Source organism: Sapajus apella, unplaced genomic scaffold (genome assembly GCF_009761245.1).
Source record: "Sapajus apella isolate SASKATOON/1434 unplaced genomic scaffold, GSC_monkey_1.0 scaffold2, whole genome shotgun sequence".
NCBI classification, from domain to species: Eukaryota; Metazoa; Chordata; class Mammalia; order Primates; family Cebidae; genus Sapajus; species Sapajus apella.
Window position 1 is genome coordinate 27,993,218 of NW_022436942.1, and position 13,857 is coordinate 28,007,074.

Genomic DNA, 13,857 nt, shown 5'->3' on the forward strand with positions numbered 1-13,857 from the left:
GGATGGATGAATAGTGGATGGATTGATGGATGATTGATGGATGGTAGTTGGATGATGGATGGATAGTGGATGGATGGATGGATGGATTGATAGATGGATAGTGGATGGTAGATGAATAGATAGATGGTGGATGGACTAATGGATGGTGGATGGATGGATGATGGAGGGATGGAGGGATGCAAGACAGTGAGGGTGGGAGGGTGGGAGGGCAGAAATAGGGGGATGGATGGAAGATGGGAAGGAGGATGGAAGGATGGGTGAATGAATGGATAGATGGGTGGGTGGATAAAAGAACCAATCAACCAGCTACCAACCCCAGGAGGGGATAAGGGTTGAGGAAAAGGGGTCCCAACACCTCTCTTCTGAGGCAATCATGACAACATCAACTCTAACTTCTGTGCCAGGCACCAAGGCTGAGCATTCCTGCATCACATCTCTCTTAACTCTCACCATCACCCTACATCCTGGAACCTACTGCTGCTTCCATTCCTCAGATGAAACAGTGGAGGCTCAGAGAGGAGATGCGCCCTGCCCAGTCACCCAGTAGGCAAATGGCAGAGCCACCATGCTGGCGTCTGGCTGCCTGGCTCACACCCCTGCATTCTGTGGGCGCCACCCTCCCTGCTGCCCCCTCACCATGGGTCCCTGGTCTTGCAGCTTCCCCTTTCCCCAGGGCAGACTCACCCTGGCAGGTCACAGAGCCGCAGGTGGAGGGAGTGCCACAGCCAGTGTGCGTAGTCAGTCTGTACTTCTCCCTGGAAGCTCTGTGGGGCACTAGAGGCCCCGAGGATGTGCTCCAGTGTGGCCTCCACGGTGATCTTGTCCGGCTGAGATGGCCGATACCTTTGGAATGACAGGGCCCATGTGTCGGGGGCTTATCATGTAAGAGAATGCCCATGGCCACCTGCAGGTGGAGACCCTCATGTAGCAAAAGCATGTGCCAGGAATCCACCGTCAGAGCCCTTATTAGCCACAATACCCCCTTACATTCTGGGGCAGGATTTTTTTTTTTTTTTTTTTTGAGATGGAGTCTTGCTCTGTAGCCTACGCTGGAGTGCAGTGGCATGATCTCAGCTCACTGCAACCTCACCTCCCAGGTCCAAATGATTCTCCCACCTCAGCCTCCCAGATAGCTGGGACTACAGGTGAACATCGCCACACCCAGCTAATTTTTTTGCATTCTTAGTAGATACAGTGTTACACCATGTTGGCCAGGCTGGTCTCAAACTCCTGACTTCAGGTAATTTCCCAAAGTTTTGGGATTACAGGCGTGAGCCACTGCACCCTGCCCATGGTAGGATTTCTGCTGTGAGCACTTAGGGGGTTGGGCCTAAGAGCCCGAGGAACCCAGGTGGGAGGCCCAGAGGAGGAAGGCGGCTTCCAGGGCCAGCCCTCCCCAGTTCTCCATGGCCTGGTTCCTGCCCCAGGCTCTGCAGAACAGTGCTCGACACCACGAGGAACCCATCAGGCAGTGATGCTGGAAGAGACCTCGTCCCTGATGCCTCCAGGAACCTGAGCTCCTGATCTCCCTCCACCCCCTCCTGAGAAGCCCACAAGCACCCCGCCTCCTTCCCCATCTGTTCATAGCATCTCATGCTGGAAACACCTGCTGTTCTTGTCTTCCAGAGCCCTCACCACATCCCAGGTAGGAAGGGAGTACCGTGCCCATTTCACAGATGAGAAAACCAAGGCACACAGCAGAGAAGTGAGTTTCCCAGGATCTGGCAAGCACTGGAACCCAAGACCACACAGTCCCAGAGTGGGACACTCCTGCAGCAGGTGGAGCCGCTTGGGGCTTCCCTGCCCAGACGCTGCTCCCCAGGCCTCACCTCATATGTCAAGTTCTGCTGCATGTACTGCTGGCCCCAGGACACATTGAGCTGTTCAATGAACATGTCTGGGGTCTGTGTTATGGCCCCGCAGGCTCGGAGGGCATCCAGGCCCCAGGTTTCCTGGAGCTGATAGGGATGAAAATAGGGTATGTGACCTGGTGGGGGGGGGGGCAGCCGAGAAGCCTGGAGCAAAGGGGAGCCCCACACTGGGCACAGTGGCCAGGCCCCGCATACCTGCCCCGGGGAGGTGGCCAGGCAGCCGTCCCAGGCAGTGCTGTGTGCTGAGAACCTGTTGGCCCAGGCAGGCTGCAGGGTCACAGGCTGTCCTCTGTTCCAGGTGAGCTGCACCTGCGTTGAGATGGGAGGGTAGGGGTGGGGATAAGGGGGAGATGTGGGGGAGAGGAGAGGCTAACGGCACCCCCACACCCCATGTCTGCTGGGAAATGAGAGGCTAGGGAGGATGGAGAAGCTGGGACTCTCCCCCCCTCCAATATCTCTGTAGTGGAATTAGGATTGGGGGTGGAGAGACTGCCTTGCCCCTCATCTCTAGAAGAGCCCAGAGCCATTCCCAGGCTGGAGACTGAAAGCATCTGGATAAAAAGCCCGCCTCATCCCAAACACCCCGACTCAGCATTTCCAAAAACAGAAAGCTATCGTGCGCCTCACTGCAGCCTCCAGGGCCAGCAGGATCCGTCCCTGCCCATCTGACCTCATCTCCCCACCACCCCCACCCCACCCCCTGCCAATCACTCTGCCCCTGTCTTATTCCCCCTCCCGCCCTCCCTGAAGCACCGGGCTCCTTCCTGACACTAGCTCCCCCACCCATCTGCCCATTCACTCTCAATCTCATTTCCTCTTTTTTCTCTGAGATGGAGTCTCATACCCTCTTTACTTTTTTTCCAGTCGCCCAGGCTGGAGTGCAATGGCATGATTTTAGCTCATTGCAACCTCTCCCTCCCAGGCTCAAGCAATTCTCCTGCCTCAGCCTCCTGAGTAGCTGAGACTGCAGGTGTGCACCACCATGCCCAGCTAATTTTTTGCATTTTTAGTAGAGACGGGGTTTTGCCATGTTGGCTAGGCTGGTCTCAAACTCCTGACCTCAAGTGATCTGCCTGTCTCGACCTCCCAAAGTGCTGGGATTACAGGCATGAGCCACTGTGCCTGGCCCCTCTTTACTGCTTTATGATGCTTACTGTACCTTCTAATTTTAAAATTCATTCCTTAGCTTGAATTCTGGAGAGCGTCTTTTCCCTGCACACGGCTGGCCTATTGTCTTCCCTTTCACAGATGGAAAAACCTAAGGCTCAGAGAGGTGATGGGAAATGGCTGAGACCACCCAGCCAGATGGGGCACCCAGCTGCCTCACTCAGTCTCCAAAGCTACCGCTAAACAAGCAACTATAAGTGATGAATTGGAGATGCCTGTACCTGTTTCCCATATTAAAATGTGAGCTGTTTTCAAACACTACCTGGTATACAGTAGGTGCTTAATGAGGTATTGATAAAGGAAGAACCGAATGAAGGACCCTGGAGATCCGCAGGCTTCAGGGAGCTGTGATTCTGGAGAAGTCTTTGTCACTGATGAACACGGTCTCCTTCTCCTACCTGAGGTGCCCAGCCCCACAGGCTCAGCCACGTCCCAGCTCCTGCCCCTGGCTAAGGGCGCCTCGGACATCCTCGCTCACCTGCCAGCTCTGCCTGCCACTCCTGCTCTCAGCAAGGCCGCTGGCCTCAGCTTGCCGCCAGGAGACGTTGAATGAGTGAGCTAGGGCCAGGCGGGCAGCCAGCTAACTCTTCCCCAGCCATAGGGAGGCAGAGACCAGCATCTGGGGAGGGGGACAGACTCAGCCAGGGGCCTTACCCAGACCGGCCGCACCTCTTTCCCACCCGCACAGACCACCTTCTCCATCAAGGTGAAGGCTGCAAGGGCAGGTGGCTTTGAGGACAAACCCAGCCCTGTGCAAAGTCCTGGGAGAGCTCAGCCCATTTCTCAGAGGAGAACATTGAGGCTTGGAGAGGAGTGGATGGAGCGAACAAATGACAGAGATGAAACTGGAGGTTGCCCTCCTCTTCCACTGTCTTCCCCTAGCTCTGTGGCTCCGGGCAGGTCATGATGCCTCTAAGTCCTTCAATTTCATCATCTGAACACGGGGCTATTAAGAGACTGTGGGACATGATGCAGCCTTGTCAGCCGCAGGTAAGACTCTTCGGGCAGGGGAGGGCCCCAAGGACCCCGCTCAGCCTTCAGGGTGGAGTTCAGCTCTGCCCCAGGGTCATCTTCCAGCCCTGACACCTACCTGGTCCCTGCCATCCCAGCCAACAACCAGGCCATCCCGGTGGCTGCCTCCCAAATGCTCTTACAGGCAGAGACTGCAGTGTCATGGCAGGGGAAAGGGCAGTGGGTGGGTGAGCTCCACTGGGCGGGTGAGGACAAAGGGTAGGGCGTGTGAGCTGAGGTCAGCAGCTCCAGGCCCAGGGGGTGTTCAGGGGACCCTCAGTGGATGCTGCCGCCAGCTCAGGCAGGTGGCCACTTGGGGGCCACACCCCCAGATAATTTTCACAAAATTTGGAAGCTACGTGCTCACTTCGTCACCATCACCACTTGACACCCTGTGCTGTCCCTGTGGGAGCCCCCATTGCAATGAGACTTCACAGCTCCTCCCCAGCCCTTGGGCCTGGACTGGCCTCGTGATGCGCTAATGGAGTTTAGCGAAGTTGACCAAGCGCCAGTTCTAAGCCCAGGCCTTAAGACGCGCTGCCCCGCTTCCTCCCTCAAACCCCTGCCCAGCCACATGAGAACCAACCCAGCTCACCTGTAGGCTGGTGCCACCTGGGGTTGCAGGGAGCCTGGTTTCAGCTCAGGATATCCAAGCACAGCTGACAACCAGCCCCTGAGCAGGTCAGAGAGCCCAGCCAATGCCAGCAGAGCCACCTGCTCACCCTACAGCTGACCTTGAACATGCGGAAGACCAGAAAAGCTGCCCAGGTAACCCACAGCCTCGTGAGCAAGGAGCTACGCCTCCTTTATGCCACTGAGTTTCGGAGCAGTTTGTCATCTTGAATCAGGAGCTAGTGGGAGCAGCCCCAATCCCCAGCAACCTGCATAACTCTTGGGGCCTCACATGCACGGGTGACCTGCAGCCCCTCGGAAGCCCCGCACCCCCATGCTGCCCTTCCTATGCTCTCCTTCCATCTTGGGTATGACAGGTGGCACCCCATAGCTGAGTCCTCACAACAGTCTGCACACCCTGGGTCTTCTTCCTCTGTCCCCCAGGTGAGTCAAGCTGCCCTGACCTCCTGCCTCACTTGACCCCACCTCCTGAGGCCCCTGCATAGTCCTGCTTTCCCAGACCCCCACAGCAGGAGGCTGCCCAGGGGCCCTTTGCACTGTGGTGAGCTCTGAGCTCTGTATAAAGGGCACCCACCTGTTCGGATGGGCTGCAGGGAGCTGTGCCCAGAGACACTGGCACTGGCTGGTTCTCAGGGCATCACCCAGTCATTGGTTCTGGGGAAGCTGACCACATGCAGGGCCAGAAACCTTTTCCCTGTCACCTGCTGACCCACCACCTGCAACATTGTGACCACAGTGTGGGGCTGCAGGCTGTGAGGCTCATCAAGGGTGGCACAAATACACAAACACACACGTACATGCACATACATGTATACACACACCCACACACACAGGCATGCTCACATGCAGGCACGCACACACACGCACACATGCGTGCACATACATGCACATGCACATGCTCACAGTCATGCCCACATATACACATGCACACAGGCACCACATACATGCACACACATGTGCACAAACAGGCACAGATACATGTGCACATACAGGCATGCACACACATATGCACACAGGCATACACAAGCACACATACATGCACACACACGTGCATATACAGGAATGCACAGGCACATACACTTACATGCACGCATGCATGCGCACACACAGGTGCAGATACATGCACACATACAGGCTTACACATGCACACCCGTGCACCTAGTCATCATACATAGGTGCACACACATACATGCACACACACATGCACACATACATACATGCACACTGCCTTGGCTCGTGTAGGACCTGCTCATTTTCATTTCCTCTGCCTTCCAGGGCACACATGGCAAACATGACACTGGGAGTATTCCATCAGGCCACCTGGAAAGCCATGCCCCCAGGCTGGGGTCTACATTCTGTCTCCGCACCTGGGAGGTCGGGGGTCGGGATCTTCTCTGTGCCCAGCGGGTTTCTCACACAGAAACTGACAGTCTGCATGGCTGCACAGGCTACGAATGACAGCCCCTTCCAGGGATGCCTGTTCCTGGAGGACCCTGGGGCTCATGGCTGCCATTGGGGCTTCATTAGCGTTCACCTCTCCTGGAACCAGAATTGCCCAGGGATGCCACCCCTCCCACACCCTGGCCTCTCCTCCCTGCCCGGTTCCACTCAGAATAAACCCCAGCTCCTGTGTGACCTGGGTCCCCCAGCCCTCCTGCCTCACCTCCTCCCTTCTCCCCACTCGAGCCACGCTGGCCTCCCTGACGCTGCTCCACAGGTAAAGCTCATTTCCACCAGGGCCTTCTACCTGAAGTGCCTCTGCACCTCAGCCAGCTCCTCCTTATCCCTCAGATCTCGGCTTGGAAGTCACCTCCTCCAAGAGGTCTTCCCATATCACCCTACCTAAAGAAGCCCCACACTCCACACAGACCCTGCTTGCTCTCACAGTCTTTCCCACACGTGGAAATGGTCATGTTGGATGTTATTTTGCTTATGTGTGTTTTGTTGCTCAATGACTGTCTCCCTGAGGGGGACACCTGGGCCATCTTGTTTCCCAATAGATCCCTCGTGCCTAGAATCACACTTGGGATCAGCAGGTGCTCAGTGACGGCTTTTTTTTTGTGAGACCAAGTCTTACTCTGTTGCCCAGGCTGGCGTGCAGTGGCATGATTTTGGCTCACTGCAACCTCTGTCTCCTGGGTTTAAGTGATTCTCCTGCCTCAGTTTCCCAAGTAGCTGGGATTACAGGTGCCCACCACCACACCTGGCTAATTTTTGTATTTTTAGTAGAGATGGGATTTCACCATGTTGGTTGGGCTGGTCTCGAACTCCTGACCTCAGATGATCCACCCACCTTGGCCTCCCAAAGTGCTAGGACTACAGGTGTGAGCCACTGTGCCCAGCTAGGGATGATTTCTTGAGTGGCTGGATCACTGCTGCCCGCATTCCCTCACACACTCACCCTGCAGGCTGAGGTTCCTGAAGGGCTTGGGGAGAAGCCCAGAGAGGCTCCCAGTGACAGCCAACACCTGGCCATTCCACAGCAACTCCTGGTGCAAGACACGGGTCCCATGAGCTCGCTCATATGTGGTCTGCAGGACCATCTCCCCAGGAAGAGCACTGAGCTGGAAGAGAATGATGGCGCCACAGGGAAACCTGACACAGGCTTCTGCCTGGGATGGGAAAGGAGAGAAGTTTGCAGAGGAGAAAAAAGGGAGTATTTGTGGATCATTTCTAGTTTCCTGCATGGCAACATATGTCAGGGAATCAAAAAGCCAAATGCTTCCTAAGAATGAGTGGATAACATAAAGGAGAGGAGTGGGTGAGGGGACTATGGCCAACTGGAGACAGTGCAGAACAGCCACCTCTCAACTCCATGGCCAAACTGCGTGGCTCTGGGCAAGTTTCCAACCTCTCTGAGCCTCACTTTCCTAGACAATGGAAGCAAGAAAGTGTCAACTTCTGCAAGATAATACAAACGGTGCACTCAGCCCAGGGCTAGATCGTGGAGAGGAGATTGGAGGAGCCATGCAGTTGGTATTGTGATTTCTCAATCATGTACTGAGCATGTATTATGCTCCCAAGCTAGTGCTGAGTGCCTGGGTACAAAGGTAGCCAAGACCTGATCCTGGCCCTTACGGGGCTTCCAGGCTGACAGGGAGATAGTCAAAGGACAGAAAATGATGGGACAGGGATGGTCACAGAGGCATTCAAGGGTGAAAGGAATGCAGAGAAGCAAGCTTGGGGAGGAGGCAGGGAAGAACATTCCAGGCAGATGGAACAGCCTGTGCAAAGGCTCAGAGTGAGTCACTGTCCTTGCTTGTAGGTACCATAGTCCGAGGGTCACCTGAGGGCACTGCAGAGGGACTGCTGGGGGTGGGGTCGGAAGTTTGCTTTTTTTTTTTTTTTTTTTTTTTTTTTTTTTTTGGGTTTTTGTTGTGTTTCCCAGGCTGGAGTGCGGTGGTGCAATCTCTGCTCATCGCGACCTCCACCTCCCAGGCTCAAGCGATTCTCCTCCCTCAGCCTACTGAGTAGCTGGGACTACAGGCATGTGCCACCATGCGCCACCATGCCTGGCTAATTTTTTGTATTTTAGTAGAGACGGGTTTTCACTATGTTGGCCAGGCTGGTCTTGATTTCCTGACCTTGTGATCTGCCCGTCTTAGCCTCTCAAAGTGCTGGGATTACAGGCATGAGCCACCATGCCTGGCCCTTCCCTTAGGTTTTCAAATGGCTGGCGCTTATCATCCATGGCTAGCTCAAGAGGCACCTCCTCAGTGGAGCCTTCCCTGGCCACCTAATCTAAATGTGTTCCCTGTTCACTCTCAGTCACTTCAGTGCGTCTTCTCCATATCATACTAGTATCTGGCATGTCTGTGTGATTTTGGGTAGTTAATCTCCCCCACTAGAGAGCACAGTTAATGAAAGGGAGATCAGTTCCACTTTAGGTCACACCCCAGCTTCTAAAATAGTGCCTAGCACCTAGTAGATGCTCAATAAATAATGCAAAAGGAAGAAGGGATGGATACAGACACCAGCTAATAATCTACTCCAGCAATTTTTGCCCGTTTCACAGCCTTGCCTGCCCTTCCCTCCCAGGAACCAGAATATTAGGACAATTTCTCTTTTCTCAAAGGGCTGTCCCAGGAGCCCCCCACCCCCACCCCAGCATGCCCTGGGCCTGGACTGTCCTCCACATACCTGTAGGAAAGTCTGTTCCAGCTTCAAGTTGTTGGGGAGACTGGCCTTAGCAGCTACCAGCCGGGTGCTGATGTGAAAATGACGCTCTTCCGCACCCAAGGCAAACGTGCTCTGAACCTCATCCTTGGAGTAGTATAGCTGGGTCGGGGGAAAAAAAAAAACCACGATAGATCTCCTCATCAGGGCTCTGATGGAACATTTAAGCAGATGCTGGCTCTAAGCCGTGAGCTCTGCCTCCCAAAGCCCCAGGCCCAAGAGACCCACAGCTTCCTGGGCTGGAGGAACTTTGATGAAGCAACGGTTTGGAGCCTCAGTTTAGGCCATCAAATGTGGCCATGGCAACTATCTTCTCAGGCCCTCCCTGCTGTAACACAGACTTGAAAATATCTACCAGCCTGGTGCCAACAGGCAAGAACTCTAGTTGCAGTACTGTTGCAGACCGCAGGGGGCAGTCTAGCAGAAAGGACAATGATTGGGCTTGTGTCTGCATCAAACACACAGAGCTCCAAGTGTGGATCCACCACAGAGAGGTGAGTGATCTCCAGCTAGTTCCTTAACCACCCGAGCCTCAGCCTTCTAATCCAAAACACAGGGATAAGGACACCTATTCTGTTATGGGTTGCTGTCAAATTGTATGGAATAATGTGCTAACTTCCAGGTTGGCTGAATGCAGAATCACTGGGGGAAACTTACTAAAAATATAGATTCTGGGCTCCCACCTAAAACCTTTAAAAACAGTCTCTGAGAAGAGGTTCAAAAGCTGGTACTTTTTTTTCTTTTTTGAGACAGAGTCTCGCTCTGTTGCTCAGGCTGGTGTGCAGTGGCACAATCTCAGCTCAATACAACCTCCGGCTCCCGGGTTCAAGTGATTATCCTGCCTCAGCCTCCAGAGTAGCTAAGATTACAGACATGTGCCACCATGCCCAGCTAGTTTTTCTATTTGTAGGAGACGGTGTTTTGCCATGTTGGCCAGGCTGGTCTTGAACTGCTGACCTCAGGTGCTCCACCCACCTCGGCCTCCCAAAGTGCTGGGATTATAGGCTTAAGCCACCACACCTGGCTAAGAGCTGGTACTTTTAATGAGCTCACCAGAGATGCGTCGTTACGTTAGCAATACCCCTGTCAAAAATGTTCAGCCTGAATCTTATCTTCAGCAAACAATCTGACAAATCCACATTAGGAGAATGTTTTGCAAAATAACCTCCTGGACACTTCAAAATTGTCAATACAGGATTTTTTTTTTTTTCTTTTTTGAGACAGGGACAGGGTCTGCTCTGTCATCCAGGCTGGAGTGTGCAGTGGTGTGAACACAGCTCACTGCCGCCTCAACGTCCTGGGCTCAAGCAATTCTCCCATACCTCAGCCTCCTGGGTGGCTGAGACTACAGGTACACACAGCCATGCCTGGCTAATTTTTTAATTTTGTAGAGACTGGGTTTCCCTAAGTTGATCAGGCTGGTCTTGAACTCCCGAAGTCAAACAATTCCTGGCCTCCCAAAGTGTTAGGATTACAAGTGTGAGCCACTGTATCTGGTTGGGATTTTTTTTAAAGGTGGTTAATAATAAAATGTTTAGGGGAAATTATATTGATATCTGCAACTTATTTTGAAATGTCTCCAAAAATAAGATGGATGGAGAGCTATGTGATTACGTGAAATAAAATGTGAACAGGAAAATCTAGGTACGTGGGTGTTCACTGTAAAATTACTTCCATTTTTTAGTGTCTAAAAAATTGTATAATAAAATCTAGGGGGGTCTGAGTGCAGTGGCTCACGCCTGTAATCCCAGCACTGTGGGAGGCCAAGGTGGGCGGATCACTTGAGATCAGGAGTTTGAGTGAGCTGAGACTGCATCACTGCACTCCAACCTGGTGACAGAGAGAAACTGTCTCAAAAAAAGTAAAAAAAAAATTAAAAAATAAGTAAAACATTGGGTTAGGAAAGGTAGAGTGTGGAAGGAGAATGCTCTAGATCAGGAGCTGGCTTTTGGTCAAATGTGGCCCACAACCTGATTTTGTAAATAAAGTTTTATTGTAATGCAGCCATGCCTATTCACTTACATATGGTCTATAGCTGCTTTTGTGTTAACAATGATAATTCTGAGTAGCTATACCAGTGATCGTAAGGCCTGCAACCCGCACATTTTACTTTACAGTAAAAGTCTATAGACCTCTGTTCTGGCAACTACGCAGGCTGTGTGATCTTGGCCTGTATCCCGGATTTAAAACAAGTTTTTTGAAAAATGTTATTGGGAAAGCTGGGAAATTTTATATGGGCTGTACATTAAATGAAGGTCTTACTTCAATGTTCAGTTTCCTGAATGTAGTAATTATTGTGTTAAATCAGAAAATATCCTTGTTACAGGAAAGAGTTGAAGTATCTCAGAGTAAAAAGATGACGTCTTCAGAAACATCTCTATATTAATTCTTAATGATACAGAAAAAATGTGTGTATGATACAAATTTATGTAACATAGATAAGAAATATGGAAAGGCATTAACAATTGGTCAGTGTTCACTGTCCCACAGTAACTTTTATATAGGTTCAAATGACTCAAAATAAAACTCGGGGAAAAAAATGAAGAAGCTCCCTGAATGGAGCCAGGTGTGATGGTACCACCTGTAGTCCCAGCTACTCCGGAGGCTGAGGTGGGAGGATCATTTGCACCCAGGAGCTTGAGGCTGCAGTGGGCTATGATCACGTCACTACACTCCAGCCTGGGTGACAGAGCAAGACCCTGTCCCCCCAAAAATTTTCAAAATAAAAACTAAGGCCGGGCATGGGGGCTCATGCCTGTAAATCCCAACACTCTGGGAGGCCGAGGGGCCGAGGTGGGTGGATCATTTGAGGTCAGGAGTTTGCAACCAGCTGGATAAGATAGTGAAACCCCATCTCTACCAACAAAAAAAAAAAAAAAAAAAAAAAAAAATCAGCCAGGTGTGGTGGTGCATGCCTGTAATCCCAGCTACTCAGGAGGCTGTGGCAGGAGAATCAACTGAACCCAGGAGGTGGAGGTTGCTGTGAGCTGAGATCATGTCACTGCACTCCAGCCTGAGCAACAAAGTGGGACTCTTTCTCAAAGAATAAATACGTAAATAATAAAGAAGTTCCCTGAATGTTGTGCAGTTGTAGCAAAGTTTGGGGAACTCCAAAATCATGTGTAAATGCGGCAGAGGACCCCAGCACATAGCACGTGCTCTGTAAAGGAAGTCGGCCTGGGCCAGGGTTAGGAGGATGCCTAGCAAAACATGGTGGCTGGCTGGAAAATGAAGTGACCAGTTGGCAGATGTGACCATTCATGCATGCATTCACCCATTCATGCCCTGTTTTTTACTGAGCACCTACTATGCACTGGGCCCTGTGCCAGGCACTAGGCATGCCCTCCAGGCACACTGGATTTGGACAAGGACAACGACAGGTCAGAGGGACAGAGGAACCTGGCCTAAGTCTAATGGGCCCTCCTGTCCACTCCCAGGACCCCCTAGTCCTGTGTGCAGAGCAGAGACGGGGTGACACTGGCTCAGCTCAAAGGACTGCATCATCTGCTCCAGCCTCTACAAGTGCACCAGTGTGGGTGAGGCAACGCCAGGCACCAGGCACTGGGTGAGGAGACCTCCCCAGTCTCCTGAAGGGCTCGTGGGCCTGGCTGGGGGCCGGCCCAGGAATGTAAACCTGGGTATGTTTGGGAAAGCTGGAGCCAGGAGTTTCCAAGGATGGCCCACAGGGACCTGCTGCAGGCTGGCGGACAGATGCACATGCGTTAACACGCCCCAGAGGGGCCTGGCCCCCTCCTGCCTTGGGCTGAGCATCTGGAACCAGTTAGGAGCCAGGTGGCTGGGGCACAGTTACCTTAGCTGAGGCTGAGGCCGAACTAGGGCAGCGGCCCAGGAGGGAGGGGAGATGATGCCAGCCTGAGAACCGCTGCCCTTTGCCAGAAGGAAGGAAAGAGAGGGCTTGAAGCTAGCAAGATACCACCTTGTCCAGTGCCCCCAGGGCCAGGTTGGACCAAGTCAACTTCCCCAAGAGAGGGTCAGAGAGCCAGGATCACATCAATGGCCCGATGCAGGGCTATTCACACACCCTGAGGCCCCAGGGCCATACGGTGTCCTGGTTAGGGCTGCACTCTGGAGTCAGGTGACCTGGGTTTGAATCCCAGCTTGGCCCCTGCCTAGCTCTGGCACCTTGGACAAGCTTCTCAGTTGCCCCTCTCTGAGCCTCAGTTTCCCCACTGGTATCAAGGGTTAAGCATGGCTCTGGGCTGCAAGTCTGCCATGAGCCCATCAACGAGCTTTCTTGGGTTGGTCCCATGGGAGCCCCAGCAGAGTGTAGACAGGATTGTGACCCCCCGCTGCCTCCCAGGGATCCTTCTCATATAGCTCCCCTCCCCTCACTCCTTCAGGCCAGGGTGGGAATCGTCTCCATGTGTCCTTTTCTTTTTCTTTTTCCTAGAGGCAGGGTCTTTCTCTGTCACCTAGGCTGGAGTTCAGTAGTATGATCTCTGCTCACTGCAGCCTCCACCTCCCAGGCTCAAGTGATCCTCCCACCTCAGCCTCCAGAGCAGCGGGGACGACAACAAGCGTCACCACACCTGGCCAATTTTTAAGACTTTTTGTAGAAATGGGGGTCTCACTATGTTGCTGGAGCTCCTGGGTTTAAGCAATCCTCCCTCAACCTCCCTAAGCACTGGGATTACAGCTGTGAGCCACTGTGCCAGGCCTGCGTAACCCCAGGGTGCTGCACCCTCCTGTCGGGTTCCTCTCCACCCCAGGGTCTCAGCCTTGCCACAGCTGACACGTTGGCTCATGGTCACAGTCGTGGGTGTGTCCTGTGCACCGTAAGATGCTTAGCAGCATCCGTGGCCTCTGTACACTGACCCTCACAGCGTCGTCCTCCCCAGTGTAACAACCAGAAACTCCCAGGCATTGCCAAAAGTCCCTGGGGGTGGAGGGACTCACCTCTAAGTGAGAACCACTGGTCTACCCCTTCAACAAATGGCTTACTCACCCCCTCCCCCACTGCTGAGATCCGAGTGCTGGA

General features: G+C 53.0%; 1 protein-coding gene across 1 annotated transcript in view; it reads right to left on the bottom strand.

Annotated features, from left to right (window-relative positions):
• Nucleotides 1–13,857, bottom strand: part of LOC116554797 — a 62,536-nt gene that overhangs the window by 36,163 nt on the left and 12,516 nt on the right. Inside the window, 9 exon segments of the mRNA XM_032282910.1 lie at nucleotides 685–827; nucleotides 1,830–1,958; nucleotides 2,067–2,180; nucleotides 3,693–3,751; nucleotides 5,257–5,279; nucleotides 6,050–6,221; nucleotides 7,084–7,294; nucleotides 8,823–8,960; nucleotides 12,387–12,558. Of these exon segments, the coding sequence (XP_032138801.1) occupies nucleotides 685–827; nucleotides 1,830–1,958; nucleotides 2,067–2,180; nucleotides 3,693–3,751; nucleotides 5,257–5,279; nucleotides 6,050–6,221; nucleotides 7,084–7,294; nucleotides 8,823–8,960; nucleotides 12,387–12,558 (1,161 nt within the window).